At 44.5% G+C, this 16,352-nt stretch overlaps 1 protein-coding gene across 4 annotated transcripts in view; it reads right to left on the reverse strand.

Moving 5' to 3' along the window:
- Positions 1 to 522: 522 nt before the first annotated feature.
- The window catches only part of pdlim7 (PDZ and LIM domain 7), a 64,366-nt gene continuing 48,536 nt past the window's right edge, over positions 523 to 16,352 (reverse strand). For 2 of the 4 annotated variants that reach the window (XM_042303541.1, XM_042303542.1), the window contains exons 6-11: positions 11,201 to 11,259; positions 10,424 to 10,655; positions 9,603 to 9,783; positions 9,338 to 9,458; positions 3,544 to 3,659; positions 523 to 1,637 (exon numbers count right to left, since the gene is read on the reverse strand). In XM_042303541.1, coding sequence (XP_042159475.1) covers positions 1,551 to 1,637; positions 3,544 to 3,659; positions 9,338 to 9,458; positions 9,603 to 9,783; positions 10,424 to 10,655; positions 11,201 to 11,259 — 796 coding nt within the window. In that variant the 3' untranslated portion in view covers positions 523 to 1,550. The remainder of the gene's footprint in view (positions 1,638 to 3,543; positions 3,660 to 9,337; positions 9,459 to 9,602; positions 9,784 to 10,423; positions 10,656 to 11,200; positions 11,260 to 16,352) is intronic. The other 2 variants (XR_006079605.1, XR_006079604.1) reach the window with 2 other exon arrangements.

Below are 16,352 nucleotides of genomic sequence, written 5' to 3' on the forward strand. Positions count from 1 at the left end.
GTCTAAAGTAGTGCACTATATAGGGAATAGGGCCCTGGTCTAAAGTAGTGCACTATATAGGGAATAGGGCTCTGGTCTAAAGTAGTGCACTATATAGGGAATAGGGCCCTGGTCTAAAGTAGTGCACTATATAGGGAATAGGGCTCTGGTCTAAAGTAGTGCACTATATAGGGAATAGGGCTCTGGTCTAAAGTAGTGCACTATATAGGGAATAGGGTCCTGGTCTAAAGTAGTGCACTATGTAGGGAATAGGGTTCTATTTACACAGGTGCACTTTGTCCCGGAGACATTAAAAGGCCACTCTAAAATGTGCAGTTTTGTCACACAACACACTGCCACAGATGTCTCAAGTTGAGGGAGAGTGCGATTGGCCTGCTGCCTAAAGGAACGTCCACCAGAGCTGTTGCCGGAGAATTGTATCTTTATTTCCCCATAAGATGCCTCAACCGTTGTTTTTTGTGAATTTGGCAGTACATCCAACCGGACTCACAACCGCAGATCACGTTTAACCATGCCAGGACCTCCACATCCGGCTTCTTCCCGTGTGGGAAGGGGGACGGATATGATAAAACAAAATGAATCTGATTGGCTGACGGCCTATGCCGTCCCATGGCTGCATCCCTGCCCAGTCATGTGAAATCCATAGATTAGGGCCTAATTAATTTTTTTCAATTGACTGATTTCCTTACTGCAGTACTGTTGGTAATGGGCAACCTTACTCCAGTACTTAAGGTAATATAAGGGGCAACCTTACTCCAGTACTTAAGGTAATATAAGGGGCAACCTTACTCCAGTACTTAAGGTAATATAAGGGGCAACCTTACTGCAGTACTGTTGCCCATTACCAACAGTACTGGAATAAGGTTGCCCCTTATATTACCTTAAGTACTGGAGTATAGAGGGGCATCAAATGAACCAGAGACTAAGAGGGGACTTTAAATGAAGTCAGTAGTGGAGCGATAGTTAAATGTAACATCTTAGAAAATGACACAATAAAATGGTTGGTTCAACTTTAAAGTCACTTCAAAGTGAAATGGAGCTAAGTGTGATATTTTACCAAACTAACAGCCGCTGCCCAAACACATTGCAGTAAAGAATGACTTGTCAACAACAGTGGTTAGCATCACAATCAGAGGGAGAATGACATTATATATATATATATATATATTCATATTCATATTCAGTGGTTCACTGGTAATACATGAGACATACAGCATTGAGCTAAGGCTTGAAATGATGTTTGTAATAACACTACAACATGATACTAGAGTAACCTGCTATGAGGAACAACAGTAGAGAAACTAGGCAGTTAGTTAGTTGGAGCCAGTGGGAGGGAGCCAGAGGGAGGGAGCCAGCACAGGATGCATTTGAAAAGTCCAGGGATAGAAGTATATGTGAACACATCTTTAGCTGAGCGATAGTGAGGATCTGAAAAGCTGTCTGGTTTGCAGTGGAGTGGAGAGTGACTGGAGCTGTGCGATGCGGAGGTCTTCAGGGTTCAGAGAACGGTTCCTGTCCCCTCTGAACCACCTCTCTCTCCCCCCTCCCTCTCAGACGGGAGCAAAGGCATGGCCTTTACACAGCGGCTTATCCTTCTTAGAGTAGAACGTCTTCCCTTCCAGGTTTATCTGGCAGAACTGAGAGAGAAGAGAGAGAGAGAGAGACTGAGGTGAGACAGGCAGAGAGACGTAGGTTGGAGCAGGTTCAGGAGAGACAGGTAGAGAGATGTAGGTTGGAGCAGGTTCAGGAGAGACGTAGGTTGGAGCAGGTTCAGGAGAGACGTAGGTTGGAGCAGGTTCAGGAGAGACGTAGGTTGGAGCAGGTTCAGGAGAGACGTAGGTTGGAGCAGGTTCAGGAGAGACGTAGGTTGGAGCAGGTTCAGGAGAGTAGGTTGGAGCAGGTTCAGGAGAGACGTAGGTTGGAGCAGGTTCAGGAGAGACGTAGGTTGGAGCAGGTTCAGGAGAGACAGGTTGGAGCAGGTTCAGGAGAGACGTAGGTTGGAGCAGGTTCAGGAGAGACGTAGGTTGGAGCAGGTTCAGGAGAGACGTAGGTTGGAGCAGGTTCAGGAGAGACGTAGGTTGGAGCAGGTTCAGGAGAGACGTAGGTTGGAGCAGGTTCAGGAGAGACGTAGGTTGGAGCAGGTTCAGGAGAGACGTAGGTTGGAGCAGGTTCAGGAGAGACGTAGGTTGGAGCAGGTTCAGGAGAGACAGGTAGAGAGACGTAGGTTGGAGCAGGTTCAAGAGAGACAGGTAGAGACGAAGGTACAGTTGAAGTCGGAAGTTTACATAAACCTTAGCCAACTACATTTAAACTTAGTTTCACAATTTCTGATATTTAATCCTAGTAAAAATTCCCTGTCTTAAGGTCAGTTAGGATCACCACTTTATTTTAAGAACGTGAAATGTGAGAATAATAGTAGACAGAATTATTTATTTTAGCTTTTATTTATTTCATCACATTCCCAGTGGGTCAGAAGTTTACATACACTCACTTAGTATTTGGTAGCATTGCCTTCAGGTTATGTTGATATAGGTCTTGTTTTACTGTGGATATAGATACTTTTGTTCCTGTTTCCTCCAGCATTTTCACACCAAAGTACGTTCATCTCTAGGAGACAGAACGCGTCTTCTTCCTGAGCGGGATGATGGCTGCGTGGTCCCAAGGTGTTTATACTTGCGTACTATTGTTTGTACAGATGAACGTGGTACCTTCAGGCATTTGGAAATTGCTCCCAAGGATGAACCAGACTTGTGCAGGTCTACAATATTTTCCTGAGGTCTTGGCTGATTTCTTCTGATTTTCCCATGATGTCAAGCAAAGAGGCACTGAGTTTGAAGGTAGGCCTTGAAATACATCCACTCAAATGATGTCAATTAGCCTATCAGAAGCTTCTAAAGCCATGATGGAATTTTCTGGAATTTTTCAAGCTGTTCACAGGCTCAGTAAACTTAGTTTATGTAAACTTCTGACCCACTGGACTTGTGATCCAGTGAATTATAAGTGAAATATTGTGTCCGTCAACAATTGTTGTAAAAACTGTGTGTCATGCACAAAGTAGATGTCCTAACCGACTTGCCAAAACTATAGTTTGTTAACAAGAAATTTCTGGAGTGGTTGAAAAAACGAGTTTTAATGACTTCAACCTAAGTGTAGGTAAACCGGTAGAGGCGACCGTAGACAGAGGTGAGGTAAACCGGTAGAGGCGACCGTAGACGGAGGTGAGGTAAACCGAGGTAGAGACAAATGTAGACGGAGGTGAGGTAGACCGAGGTAGAGACAAATGTAGATGGAGGTGAGGTAGACCGAGGTAGAGACAAATGTAGATGGAGGTGAGGTAGAGACAAATGTAGATGGAGGTGAGGTAGACCGAGGTAGAGACAAATGTAGATGGAGGTGAGGTAGACCGAGGTAGAGACAAATGTAGATGGAGGTGAGGTAGACCGAGGTAGAGACAAATGTAGATGGAGGTGAGGTAGACCGAGGTAGAGACAAATGGAGATGGAGGTGAGATAGACAGAGGTCCAGGTGAATCAGGAGACTTACAGCGCAGACGAAGCAGGTGTCGTGCCAACTGTATCCCAAGGCCTCTAGGAAGCGGTCCCCAGCATCGATCTTAAAGTCACAGCCATGACACTTAGTACCAAACATCTTCTCATAATCTGCAGGGAGAGAGGGAACAGGGAAGTGGAGGAGAGAGGGGGGGTGAGAGAGGTTAGTGATAGAAAGGAGGAGGGGGTAGAGGTGGGGAGAGGTTGAGAGTTACCATATTCATCAGCAAAACTTTTTTTCCCCTGTAAGGTTTTGGTCTGAGAAGATCAACAACAGATAAAATAAGAAAGAAAGAAAGGGATGACATCAGTGATGTTGCTGCATGTGGGGGAGGGATGACATCAGTGATGTTGCTGCTGGATGTGGGGGAGGGATGACATCAGTGATGTTGCTGCTGCATGTGGGGGAGGGATGACATCAGTGATGTTGCTGCTGCATGTGGGGGAGGGATGACATCAGTGATGTTGCTGCTGCATGAGGGGGAGGGATGACATCAGTGATGTTGCTGCTGCATGTGGGGTGTCGGGATGACATCAGTGATGTTGCTGCTGCATGTGGGGTCAGGATGACATCAGTGATGTTGCTGCTGCATGTGGGGGAGGGATGACATCAGTGATGTTGCTGCTGCATGTGGGGGAGGGATGACATCAGTGATGTTGCTGCTGCATGTGGGGGAGGGATGACATCAGTGATGTTGCTGCTGCATGTGGGGAGGGATGACATCAGTGATGTTGCTGCTGCATGTGGGGGAGGGATGACATCAGTGATGTTGCTGCTGCATGTGGGGAGGGATGACATCAGTGATGTTGCTGCTGCATGTGGGGGAGGGATGACATCAGTGATGTTGCTGCTGCATGTGGGGGAGGGATGACATCAGTGATGTTGCTGCTGCATGTGGGGGAGGGATGACATCAGTGATGTTGCTGCTGCATGTGGGGGAGGGATGACATCAGTGATGTTGCTGCTGCAGGTGGGGAAGGGATGACATCAGAGAGACACACACACACACAGAGAGACACACACACAGAGACACACAGGTGTGTGTGCGGTGTGTGTATGTGGTGTGTGTGTCTGTGTGTGTGTCTCTGTGTGTGTGTGTGTGTGTCTCTGTGTGTGTGTGTGTGTGTGTGTGTGTGTGGTCTCTGAGAGTGTGTGTGTGTGTGTGTGTGTGTCTCTGTGTGTGTCTCTGTGTGTGTGTGTGTGTGTGTGTGTGTGTGTGTGTGTGTGTGTGTGTCTGTGTGTGTGTGTGTGTGTGTGTGTGTGTGTGTGTGTGTGTGTGTGTGTGTGTGTGTGTGTGTGTGTGTGTCTCTGTGTGTGTGTGTGTGTGTCTCTGTGTGTGTGTGTATGTGGTGTGTGTGTCTCTGTGTGTGTGTGTCTGTGTGTGTGTGTCTCTGTGTGTGTGTGTGTGTGTGTGTGTGTGTGTGTGTGTGTGTGTGTGTGTGTGTGTGTGTGAGATGTAAATGGTTTCATGGGTCATAGCACAGCAGCACAATAGAGACAGCAGGAGCTCCACTTATATAAACCAATAGACAAACACATAACATAAAAGTAAGTAGATGATCTAGTAGCTGTGGACGGAGCGAGAGAGTCACTGAGACAACCTGTCCACTCCATTGGCTGTGAGCGTCTACTTTAACTCATTACTTCTCGAACCCGACAACAGTTTCCCCTGTTTAACTCATTACTTCTCGAACCCGACAACAGTTTCCCCTGTTTAACTCATTACTTCTCGAACCCGACAACAGTTTCCCTGTTTAACTCATTACTTCAACGAACCCGACAACAGTTTCCCCCGACAACAGTTTCCCGTTTAACTCATTACTTCTCGAACCCGACAACAGTTTCCCCTGTTTAACTCATTACTTCTCGAACCCGACAACAGTTTCCCTGTTTAACTCATTACTTCTCAAATCAAATCAAATTTTATTTGTCACATACACATGGTTAGCAGATGTTAATGCGAGTGTAGCGAAATGCTTGTGCTTCTAGTTCCGACAATGCAGTAATAACCAACAAGTAATCTAACTAACAATTCCAAAAAAACGACTGTCTTATACACAGTGTAAGGGGATAAAGAATATGTACATAAGGATATATGAATGAGTGATGGTACAGAGCAGCATAGGCAAGATACAGTAGATGATATCGAGTACAGTATATACATATGAGATGAGTATGTAAACCGTAGTTAAAGTGGCTAGTGATACATGTATTACATAAGGATGCAGTCGATGATATAGAGTACAGTATCTACGTATGCATATGAGATGAATAATGTAGGGTAAGTAACATTATATAAGGTAGAATTGTTTAAAGTGGCTAGTGATATATTTACATAATTTCCCATCAATTCCCATGATTAAAGTGGCTGGAGTAGAGTCAGTGTCATTGACAGTGTGTTGGCAGTAGCCACTCAATGTTAGTGGTGGCTGTTTAACAGTCTGATGGCCTTGAGATAGAAGCTGTTTTTCAGTCTCTCGGTCCCAGCTTTGATGCACCTGTACTGACCTCGCCTTCTGGATGACAGCGGGGTGAACAGGCAGTGGCTCGGGTGGTTGATGTCCTTGATGATCTTTATGGCCTTCCTGTAGCATCGGGTGGTGTAGGTGTCCTGGAGGGCAGGTAGTTTGCCCCGGTGATGCGTTGTGCAGACCTCACTACCCTCTGGAGAGCCTTACGGTTGAGGGCGGTGCAGTTGCCATACCAGGCGGTGATACAGCCCGCCAGGATGCTCTCGATTGTGCATCTGTAGAAGTTTGTGAGTGCTTTTGGTGACAAGCCGAATTTCTTCAGCCTCCTGAGGTTGAAGAGGCGCTGCTGCGCCTTCCTCACGATGCTGTCTGTGTGAGTGGACCAATTCAGTTTGTCTGTGATGTGTATGCCGAGGAACTTAAAACTTGCTACCCTCTCCACTATTGTTCCATCGATGTGGATGGGGGGGTGTTCCCTCTGCTGTTTCCTGAAGTCCACAATCATCTCCTTAGTTTTGTTGACGTTGAGTGTGAGGTTATTTTCCTGACACCACACTCCGAGGGCCCTCACCTCCTCCCTGTAGGCCGTCTCGTCGTTGTTGGTAATCAAGCCTACCACTGTTGTGTCGTCCGCAAACTTGATGATTGAGTTGGAGGCGTGCGTGGCCACGCAGTCGTGGGTGAACAGGGAGTACAGGAGAGGGCTCAGAACGCACCCTTGTGGGGCCCCAGTGTTGAGGATCAGCGGGGAGGAGATGTTGTTGCCTACCCTCACCACCTGGGGGCGGCCCGTCAGGAAGTCCAGTACCCAGTTGCACAGAGCGGGGTCGAGACCCAGGGTCTCGAGCTTGATGACGAGCTTGGAGGGTACTATGGTGTTGAATGCCGAGCTGTAGTCGATGAACAGCATTCTCACATAGGTATTCCTCTTGTCCAGATGGGTTAGGGCAGTGTGCAGTGTGGTTGAGATTGCATCGTCTGTGGACCTATTTGGGCGGTAAGCAAATTGGAGTGGGTCAAGGGTGTCAGGTAGGGTGGAGGTGATATGGTCCTTGACTAGTCTCTCAAAGCACTTCATGATGACGGATGTGAGTGCTACGGGCGGTAGTCGTTTAGCTCAGTTACCTTAGCTTTCTTGGGAACAGGAACAATGGTGGCCCTCTTGAAGCATGTGGGAACAGCAGACTGGTATAGGGATTGGTTGAATATGTCCGTAAACACACCGGCCAGCTGGTCTGCGCATGCTCTGAGGGCGCGGCTGGGGATGCCGTCTGGGCCTGCAGCCTTGCGAGGGTTAACACGTTTAAATGTCTTACTCACTTCGGCTGCAGTGAAGGAGAGACCGCATGTTTTCGTTGCAGGCCGTGTCAGTGGCACTGTATTGTCCTCAAAGCGGGCAAAAAGTTATTTAGTCTGCCTGGGAGCAAGACATCCTGGTCTGTGACTGGGCTGGGTTTCTTCCTGTAGTCCGTGATTGATTGTAGACCCTGCCACATGCCTCTTGTGTCTGAGCCGTTGAATTGAGATTCTACTTTGTCTCTGTACTGGCGCTTAGCTTGTTTGATAGCCTTGCGGAGGGAATAGCTGCACTGTTTGTATTCAGTCATGTTACCTTGCCCTGATTAAAAGCAGTGGTTCGCGCTTTCAGTTTCACACGAATGCTGCCATCAATCCACGGTTTCTGGTTAGGGAATGTTTTAATCGTTGCTATGGGAACGACATCTCCAACGCACATTCTAATGAACTCGCACACCGAATCAGCGTATTCGTCAATGTTGTTGTCTGACGCAATACGAAACATCTCCCAGTCCACGTGATGGAAGCAGTCTTGGAGTGTGGAGTCAGCTTGGTCGGACCAGCGTTGGACAAACCTCAGCGTGGGAGCTTCTTGTTTTAGTTTCTGTCTGTAGGCAGGGATCAACAAAATGGAGTCGTGGTCAGCTTTTCCGAAAGGGGGCGGGGCAGGGCCTTATATGCGTCGCGGAAGTTAGAGTAACAATGATCCAGGGTCTTTCCACCCCTGGTTGCGCAATCGATATGCTGATAAAATTTAGGGAGTCTTGTTTTCAGATTAGCCTTGTTAAAATCCCCAGCTACAATGAATGCAGCCTCCGGATAAATCGTTTCCAGTTTGCAGAGAGTTAAATAAAGTTCGTTCAGAGCCATCGATGTGTCTGCTTGGGGGGATATATACGGCTGTGATTATAATCAAAGACAATTCTCTTGGTAGATAATGCGGTCTACATTTGATTGTGAGGAATTCTAAATCAGGTGAACAGAAGGATTTGAGTTCCTGTATGTTTCTTTCATCACACCATGTCACGTTGGCCATAAGACATACGCCCCCGCCCCTCTTCTTACCAGAAAGATGTTTGTTTCTGTCGGCGCAATGCGTGGAGAAACCCGCTGGCTGCACCGCTTCGGATTGCGTCTCTCCAGTTAGCCATGTTTCCGTGAAGCAGAGAACGTTACAGTCTCTGATGTCCCTCTGGAATGCTACCCTTGCTCGGATTTCATCAACCTTGTTGTCAAGAGACTGGACATTGGCAAGAAGAATGCTAGGGAGTGGTGCACGATGTGCCCGTCTCCGGAGTCTGACCAGAAGACCGCTTCGTTTCCCTCTTTTTCTGAGTCGTTTTTTGGGGTCGCTGCATGGGAACCATTCCGTGGCACTGGTTGTAAGGCAGAACACAGGATCCGCATCGCAAAAAACATATTCTTGGTCGTAACGATGGTGAGTTGACGCTGATCTTATATTCAGTAGTTCTTCTCGGCTGTATGTAATGAAACCTAAGATGACCTGGGGTACTAGTGTAAGAAATAACACGTAAAAAAACAAAAAACTGCATAGTTTCCTAGGAACGCGAAGCGAGGCGGCCATCTCTGTCGGCGCCGGAAGTAGTAGTCGAACCCGACAACAGTTTCCCTGTTTCCCCTGGTTAACTCATTACTTCTCGAACCCGACAACAGTTTCCCCTGTTTAACTCATTACTTCTCGAACCCGACAACAGTTTCCCCTGTTTAACTCATTACTTCTCGAACCCGACAACAGTTTCCCCCCGTTTCCCCTGTTTAACTCATTAATTCTCAAACCCGACAACAGTTTCCCTTGTTTAACTCATTACTTCTCGAACCCGACAACAGTTTCCCCCCGTTTCCCCTGTTTAACTCATTACTTCTCGAACCCGACAACAGTTTCCCTGTTTAACTCATTACTTCTCGGACCCGACAACAGTTTCCCTGTTTTGATTGACACGGTTAGAACAGCAACAGTTAACATGTAAGGCAACACACACACACACACCTCTAAGCCTCACCTTTCTCACAGTAAGGTTCTCCTTCCTCCATATAAAAGGCCTGGTTTCTGATGGGGCTCTTACAGGCAGCACACATGAAACACAGGACATGGTAGGTCATCTTCAGAGCATGCATGATATCCTAAACAGAGGAAGGAAGGAAGGAAGGAAGGAAGGGGGGTCAGGCCTCAGCTTACAAGTATATTGTGTCCTGCTAAACTAGCATGTGGTCCACATTCCACAGTATTCTCATAGATGACAGTAGACAGGACAGTAGAGATCTTACCCCTACGATAATCTTCTTGCATTTGGCACAGTTGGGAGCGTAGCGGTTATCATAACACTTGGTACAGAAGATTGAGCCTTTCTCCTCAAAGAATCCTCCCTCATCCAACATCACCTTACACTGGGAACACTGGAACTCTTCTGGGTGCCAGGACTGACCCAGAGCCACCAGGTACCGGCCCCTAGACACACACACAGAGAACGTAAACACCAGTTAGACAAGCCCAGCTGGGTGTAACAGAGGTTTCTAGGCACAGCTCTCTATAAAATGGGAAACAGTGATCCTACCATCACAGACATGACTTACTGGACATTAACCACTTAGCTGTCAGATGTCAGGTCATTCCAGTTTTTTAAATCTTTTTTTTAAAACAATAATGAGGTTATATAAAGTCCAAGAGTATTACCTAGTCAGATCACATGGTCTAAGAAATCAGGGCTTTAGCAGTTTGATGCAGTACATCTAGTCTATTATGAAATTATAGTCTATAGAGTTTATTCTCGATACAGTACACTACTTTTTCCACGTAGAACTCATGTAGGGAACAACACTTTCTATATTGACCCAATAGGGGGAAACTTTGACATTCAGGGTTTTGGTCAAACATTTTACAATATTTAAGGAATTGGGTGATATATATTATATATCAGTTATATAATGTTATTTATTTATATATAATGTTATTTATATATAAATAAATAACATTATATAACTGATATATAATATATATATATAAATAACAGACAGGGGGCAGTAGTAAATAAAGGCCTTGTAGTTATTAATCTAACAGACAGGGGGCAATATAATCATATTGTTCCCACCTAATGATCTTTTTGCAGGCTCCACAGAGAGGGGTCCTTCCGCTGTCCTCCGGTGCCTGCTGAGCCGCCTGTAGGATAGAGGAGCGGTTCTGCATGGGCGTTGGCTGGGCCGGCTGCCTGTGCTGGGTCAGAACCGTACTGGTCTTGTCTGGGGCGTAACGGTCAGCGAACCCTGGGTCAGTCACCCACGGAGGGCGCACCTTTGGACCAGAGTTGACTGGAGACTTAGAGGCTGGGGAACCCAGTGAAATGTATCAATACAACAGACAGGGAGACTCATACAGTAGATTATAAAGGAACCATGGGACTGTATGGATGCTTATAGCTCATGTTACAATACATTACTATGCTTATAGCTCATGTTACAATATATTACTATGCTTATAGCTCGTTACAATATATTACTATGCTTATAGCACGTTACAATATATTACTATGCTTATAGCTCATGCTATAATGCATAATTGGGGCGGCAGGGTAGCCTAGTTTTTAGAGCGTTGGACTAGTAACCGAAAGGTTGCAAATTCAAATTCTCGAGCTGACAAGGTACAAATCTGTCGTTCTGCCCCTAAACAGGCAGTTAACCCACTGTTCCTAGGCCGTCATTGAAATTAAGAGTTTGTTAACTGACTTGCCTAGTTAAATAAAAGGTCAAATATAATATTTCAATGCTTATAGCATGTTATAATGCATCTAACTACTAAATAAAAGGCTTGGATTTTGTATGTTTAATAACCAACATCCCTGTCATTTGAACTCTGACCTGCAGTAACTCACCGTCAGGTTTGTCGGCTGCCTGGGTCTGGGCCTTAGCAGGTGACCGAGAAGCCTTGATGCTGGGAAGAAACACACACTTCCTTAGAAACAGGTGCTATAGGGTTACCATGGTGACTCAGAAGAGGTAGAGTGGCAGCAGTGTCTGACATCATGTTATGAGTTTAAAAAACCCCATTTAAATCGAAGGAGCATAAATGGTAAACCATTGAGACGATTGCTCCTTAATTTCACATCTCTCTGTGCCTATACCACTTCTTACAGAAAGGAAAGGTATTAGAAGGTGGACTGGGAATTTGTTGTGATCAAGTCATATTCCTCCAAACAGCACATTGACCGAAGTTTGTAGAGCAGGGGTCAGCAACAGGCCACACGGTTTTGGTTTTTTGGCCCAACAAAAATAGGAGGAGAGGAAGAGGAAAGGAGAGGAGAGAAGATGAGAGAAGAGGAGAGAAGTGGAAAGAAGTGGAAAGAAGTGGAGAGGAGAGAAGAGGGAAAGGAGAGGAGTGAGAGGAGAGAGAGGAGAGAAGTGGAGAGGAGAGAAGAGACTGAAATGTGAATTCTGATGTGCCTTAATAACTAACTTGTATGCCACCTGTAAATACGAACAATTAAAATTACGAGCCTAGTTGGTTTAGCCCTCGGGAAAAAAAGACAGGAACCTTTTCCTCTTGCCATGATTGGCTGAGATAAATGGATGGGCTGGGCATGCCGAGAGATGAGTTTGGATTGGTCGGCCATGTAACATGCTTCTGTCTAAAACATGAGCTGCTCAGTATGTGTAGATCCATCCTTGTTTGAAAGATATAACGTTAGTCATGGAGAACAGCATTGGCTCATTGGGTTCTAGTGACTCCTTGTGGCGGACCTTGCGCCTGCAGGCTGATTACGTCGTCAGTTGAGCAGCGTTTCCTCCGACATCCATTTCTTTCACATGAACCATCAACTTGGACAAGTGTCTTGGTAAGAATCATTCAATAATTATAAAATATTTTTTATCTGGACACTATTTTTGACATTGCTAATCGCAAGTAACCTTTTCACTGTACCGTTTACACCTTCTGTATCCTGTGTACGTGACAAATAAACTTAGATTGTATTTGATATAGTGTGTGTTTACCAGAGTTTGTAATGTGAAGAACAACAGGACCTGCACCAAAGTCAGATTAGGCTATAGGCCAAGGACTAAGTGTATTTTTACTTTGAGTTTTTCCTTATTGTAGGCTACTAGTTACACATTTTAGTCTTGAAATCTTTGGTTGTTTACTAAAACTACACTGTGTTTAGCACATGGCCTGACTTGTGAATCCTTAAAGAGATGGGTGGTGCTAAAGCTTCAGGGGTTGTGAACGATGCTGAATGGGTGGGGCTAAAGCTTCAGGGGGTGTGAACGATGCTGAGTGGGTGGGGCTAAAGCTTCAGGGGTGTGTGAATGATGCTGAATGGGTGGGGCTAAAGCTTCAGGGGGTGTGAATGATGCTGAATGGGTGGGGCTAAAGAAGAGCTCTTCACCAAATACCAAAATATTCAAAAGGTGATTCTCTCAAAAGTGAGTTTACAAGTTCATCAACTTTCAAAGCAGAATTACTTTCCCATTGTTCCTCAACTACAGTGTATAATTGTACCATTTTGTAGCTCCGAGTCTCTACTTTTATCCAGTGTAAAAAAATAAATAAAAACATTGTCAGAAACCAAATTGAGGTGGTTGGTCAAGTATATAATTTAGGAAATCTGTTCAAAGTATTTTCCTTCACACAAAAGAGACGTAATCAAGGTATGGCAGGATTGTATTGGAAAATAACCTGTTTTTGGGGCTTAGTTGTGGTCAATTTGCAGTGTACAAATGATTATAATGATGGCGGTTATGTTCCGACCGTCCGTCCGTCCTCGGCCGAATCAAGTCGCCTACCCCTTCTTTAGAGTTAACAGCATTCGTCTCAGTAACAGGTGTCTACAGACATCTCTGGATACAACTACCATCTCTAAATACGACATCTACATTAAAAACAACTTGTAAAAAAACGGCAGAGAGAACTCAAGATACATTACAGAGGAATGAAAGACGTAACAGTATTTGTGATCAGATAGTAGAACAGGACGAAATATCTATTTAAAAATCGCCGAGCAACTTCTGGTCATTGTCCATCCAAATGAGACATGACGTCGTTACACCTGTTACGACCGTGGTGTGAACAACGGGATAAGTTTTGGTTTTGACACCACTACTATATTACCGACAGCTTCATTATCCAAATAATCCGTGTTTGATGTACCGTGACAAGATGCAGACTTTTCTACAGCCAGTTATCAGAGTGATGCCTACTTATATATATATATATATACATACATACACATATATATATATACATACATACACATATATATATATATATATACATACATACATACATACATACACATATATATATATATATATATACATACACACACACACATTCCACACACACATATATTATACACACAAAGTTTGCCAAAAGTTCAATAAAAAAATTAAAAACATTGCACATTGACACACAACGATAGTCTAGAATCACCGAGATGATCGACTGCTCCCTTCTATGAGGTGTGCTAACTCTAGTGTCAAAAACCACATGGAGACTATTACATATCAGTAGGTAATATTGCATGATAGTACTGTACAGTAGTGAGTACTGCATGATACAGTACTATACAGTATAGTGAGTACTGCATGGTAGTACTATACAGTATAGTGAGCACTGCATGGTAGTACTATACAGTATAGTGAGTACTGCATGATAGTACTACACAGTATAGTGAGTACCGCATGGTAGAGTACTATACAGTATAGTGGGTAGAGTACTATACAGTATAGTGAGTACTGCATGGTAGAGTACTATACAGTATAGTGGGTAGAGTACTATACAGTATAGTGAGTACTGCATGGTATAGTACTGTACAGTATAATGAGTACTGCATGGTAGAGTACTGCATGATAGTACTACACAGTATAGTGAGTACTGCATGGTATAGTACTATACAGTATATTGAGTACTGTATGATAGTACTATACAGTATAGTAAGTACTGCATGGTAGTACTATACAGTATAGTGAGTACTGCATGGTATAGTACTGTACAGTATAATGAGTATTGGATGGAGAGTACTGTACAGTATACTGAGTATTGTGTGGTATAGTACTGTACAGTATAATGAGTATTGCATGGTATAGTATAATGAGTATCGCATGGTATAGTACTGCACAGTATACTGAGTATTGCGTGGTATAGTACTGCACAGTATAATGAGTATTGATGGTATAGTACTGTACAGTATAATGAGTAGTGCATAGTGAGTACTTCATGTAAAGTATAATGAGTATCGTGGATGGTATAGTACTGCAGTATAGTGGAGTATACTGCAGTATAGTGGAGTAGAGTAGGCAGTATAGTGGAGTACTGCACAGTATAATGAGTATTGATGGTATAGTACTGTACAGTATAATGAGTAGTGCATGGTATAGTATTGTACAGTATAGTGAGTATTGGATGGTAGAGTATAGTGAGTACTTCATGGTAAAGTATACTGGTAGAGTATAGTATAGTGGAGTAGAGTGCAGTATAGTGGAGTAGAGTGCAGTATAGTGGAGTAGAGTACAGTATGGTGGAGTAGAGTGCAGTATAGTGGAGTAGAGTACAGTATGGTGGAGTAGAGTGCAGTATAGTAGAGTGCAGTATAGTGGAGTAGAGTAGAGTGCAGTATAGTGGAGTAGAGTAGAGTGCAGTATAGTGGAGTAGAGTGCAATATAGTGGAGTAGAGTGCAGTATAGTGGAGTAGAGTGCAGTATAGTGGAGTAGAGTAGAGTGCAATATAGTGGAGTAGAGTGCAGTATAGTGGAGTAGAGTACAGTATAGTGGAGTAGAGTACAGTATAGTGGAGTAGAGTGCAGTATAGTGGAGTAGAGTGCAGTATAGTGGAGTAGAGTGCAGTATAGTGGAGTAGAGTGCAGTATAGTGGAGTAGAGTGCAGTAAAGAAGGAAGCAGAGAAAGATAAATGACAAGTAGGAGGTGTTTTCAGAAGTTTTATGAGGACATCAGTACAAGATATATTTATCGTTCTTATCAAGAGGGAGGAGTCTAAAGAACAAAGGGAGAGTTCAGAAAACAAAGAGAAAAAAAGAGAGCAGAACTCAGAGCTAAGAACTCAGAGCTAAGAACTCAGAGCTAAGAACTCAGAGCTAAGAACTCAGAGCTAAGAACTCAGAGCTAAGAACTCAGAGCTAAGAACTCAGAGCTAAGAACTCAGAGCTAAGAACTCAGAGCTAAGAACTCAGAGCTAAGAACTCAGAGCTAAGAACTCAGAGCTAAGAACTCAGAGCTAAGAACGAGTTTACAGATCAACAGGAGATGAACTAGAACTACAGAATAAAGAATGGAACAGGAAGAACAGCGCTGTTCAACAGGAGATGAACCCTGTTTAGATAACTCAGAATAAAGAATTTAACAGGAAGAACAGCGCTGTTCCAACAGCTGTCCGCCCCCATCCCTGTTTAGATAACTCTGAATAACACAGTTTAATAGGAGGAACAGCGCTGTTCCAACAGCTGCCCCCCCCCCTCCCTGTTTAGATAACTCTGAGTAACACAGTTTAATAGGAGGAACAGAACAACAAAGTAGACTGGGGTCCGATACATTCGTCAAATACTGTAGAAGTCTTGAGGTGGACTTGATTTGGATTGTTCCGGGACAATGGGACCAATAGAACGGTCCCGAAGTGCAAATCCCCCCCCACCCGTACCCCAGGATCGTATTTGATGTATGTGCCCCAGGTCTGTTACACACAAGGTGATCCACAAGGTGTTATCAACACTAACTCCTAGTCAAGGAGAAGAAGGGAATTGACAGTTAGACAGGCTCAGTATGCAATGGTTCCACGTATGGCTCAGTGATCATAGATTCCTCTATTTTATATATATCTTTAACTTGTTTTTTCTTCCTCCTCTGTATGTCTGGGGTGTGTGTGTGTGTTGTCGTCTGGGGTGTGTGTGTGTGTTGTCGTCTGGGGGGTGTGTGTGTGTGTGTTGTCGTCTGGGGTGTGTGTGTGTGTGTGTGTTGTCGTCTGGGGTGTGTGTGTGTGTGTGTGTTGTCGTCTGGGGTGTGTGTGTGTCTGTGTGTG

Source organism: Oncorhynchus tshawytscha, linkage group LG21 (genome assembly GCF_018296145.1).
Source record: "Oncorhynchus tshawytscha isolate Ot180627B linkage group LG21, Otsh_v2.0, whole genome shotgun sequence".
NCBI classification, from domain to species: Eukaryota; Metazoa; Chordata; class Actinopteri; order Salmoniformes; family Salmonidae; genus Oncorhynchus; species Oncorhynchus tshawytscha.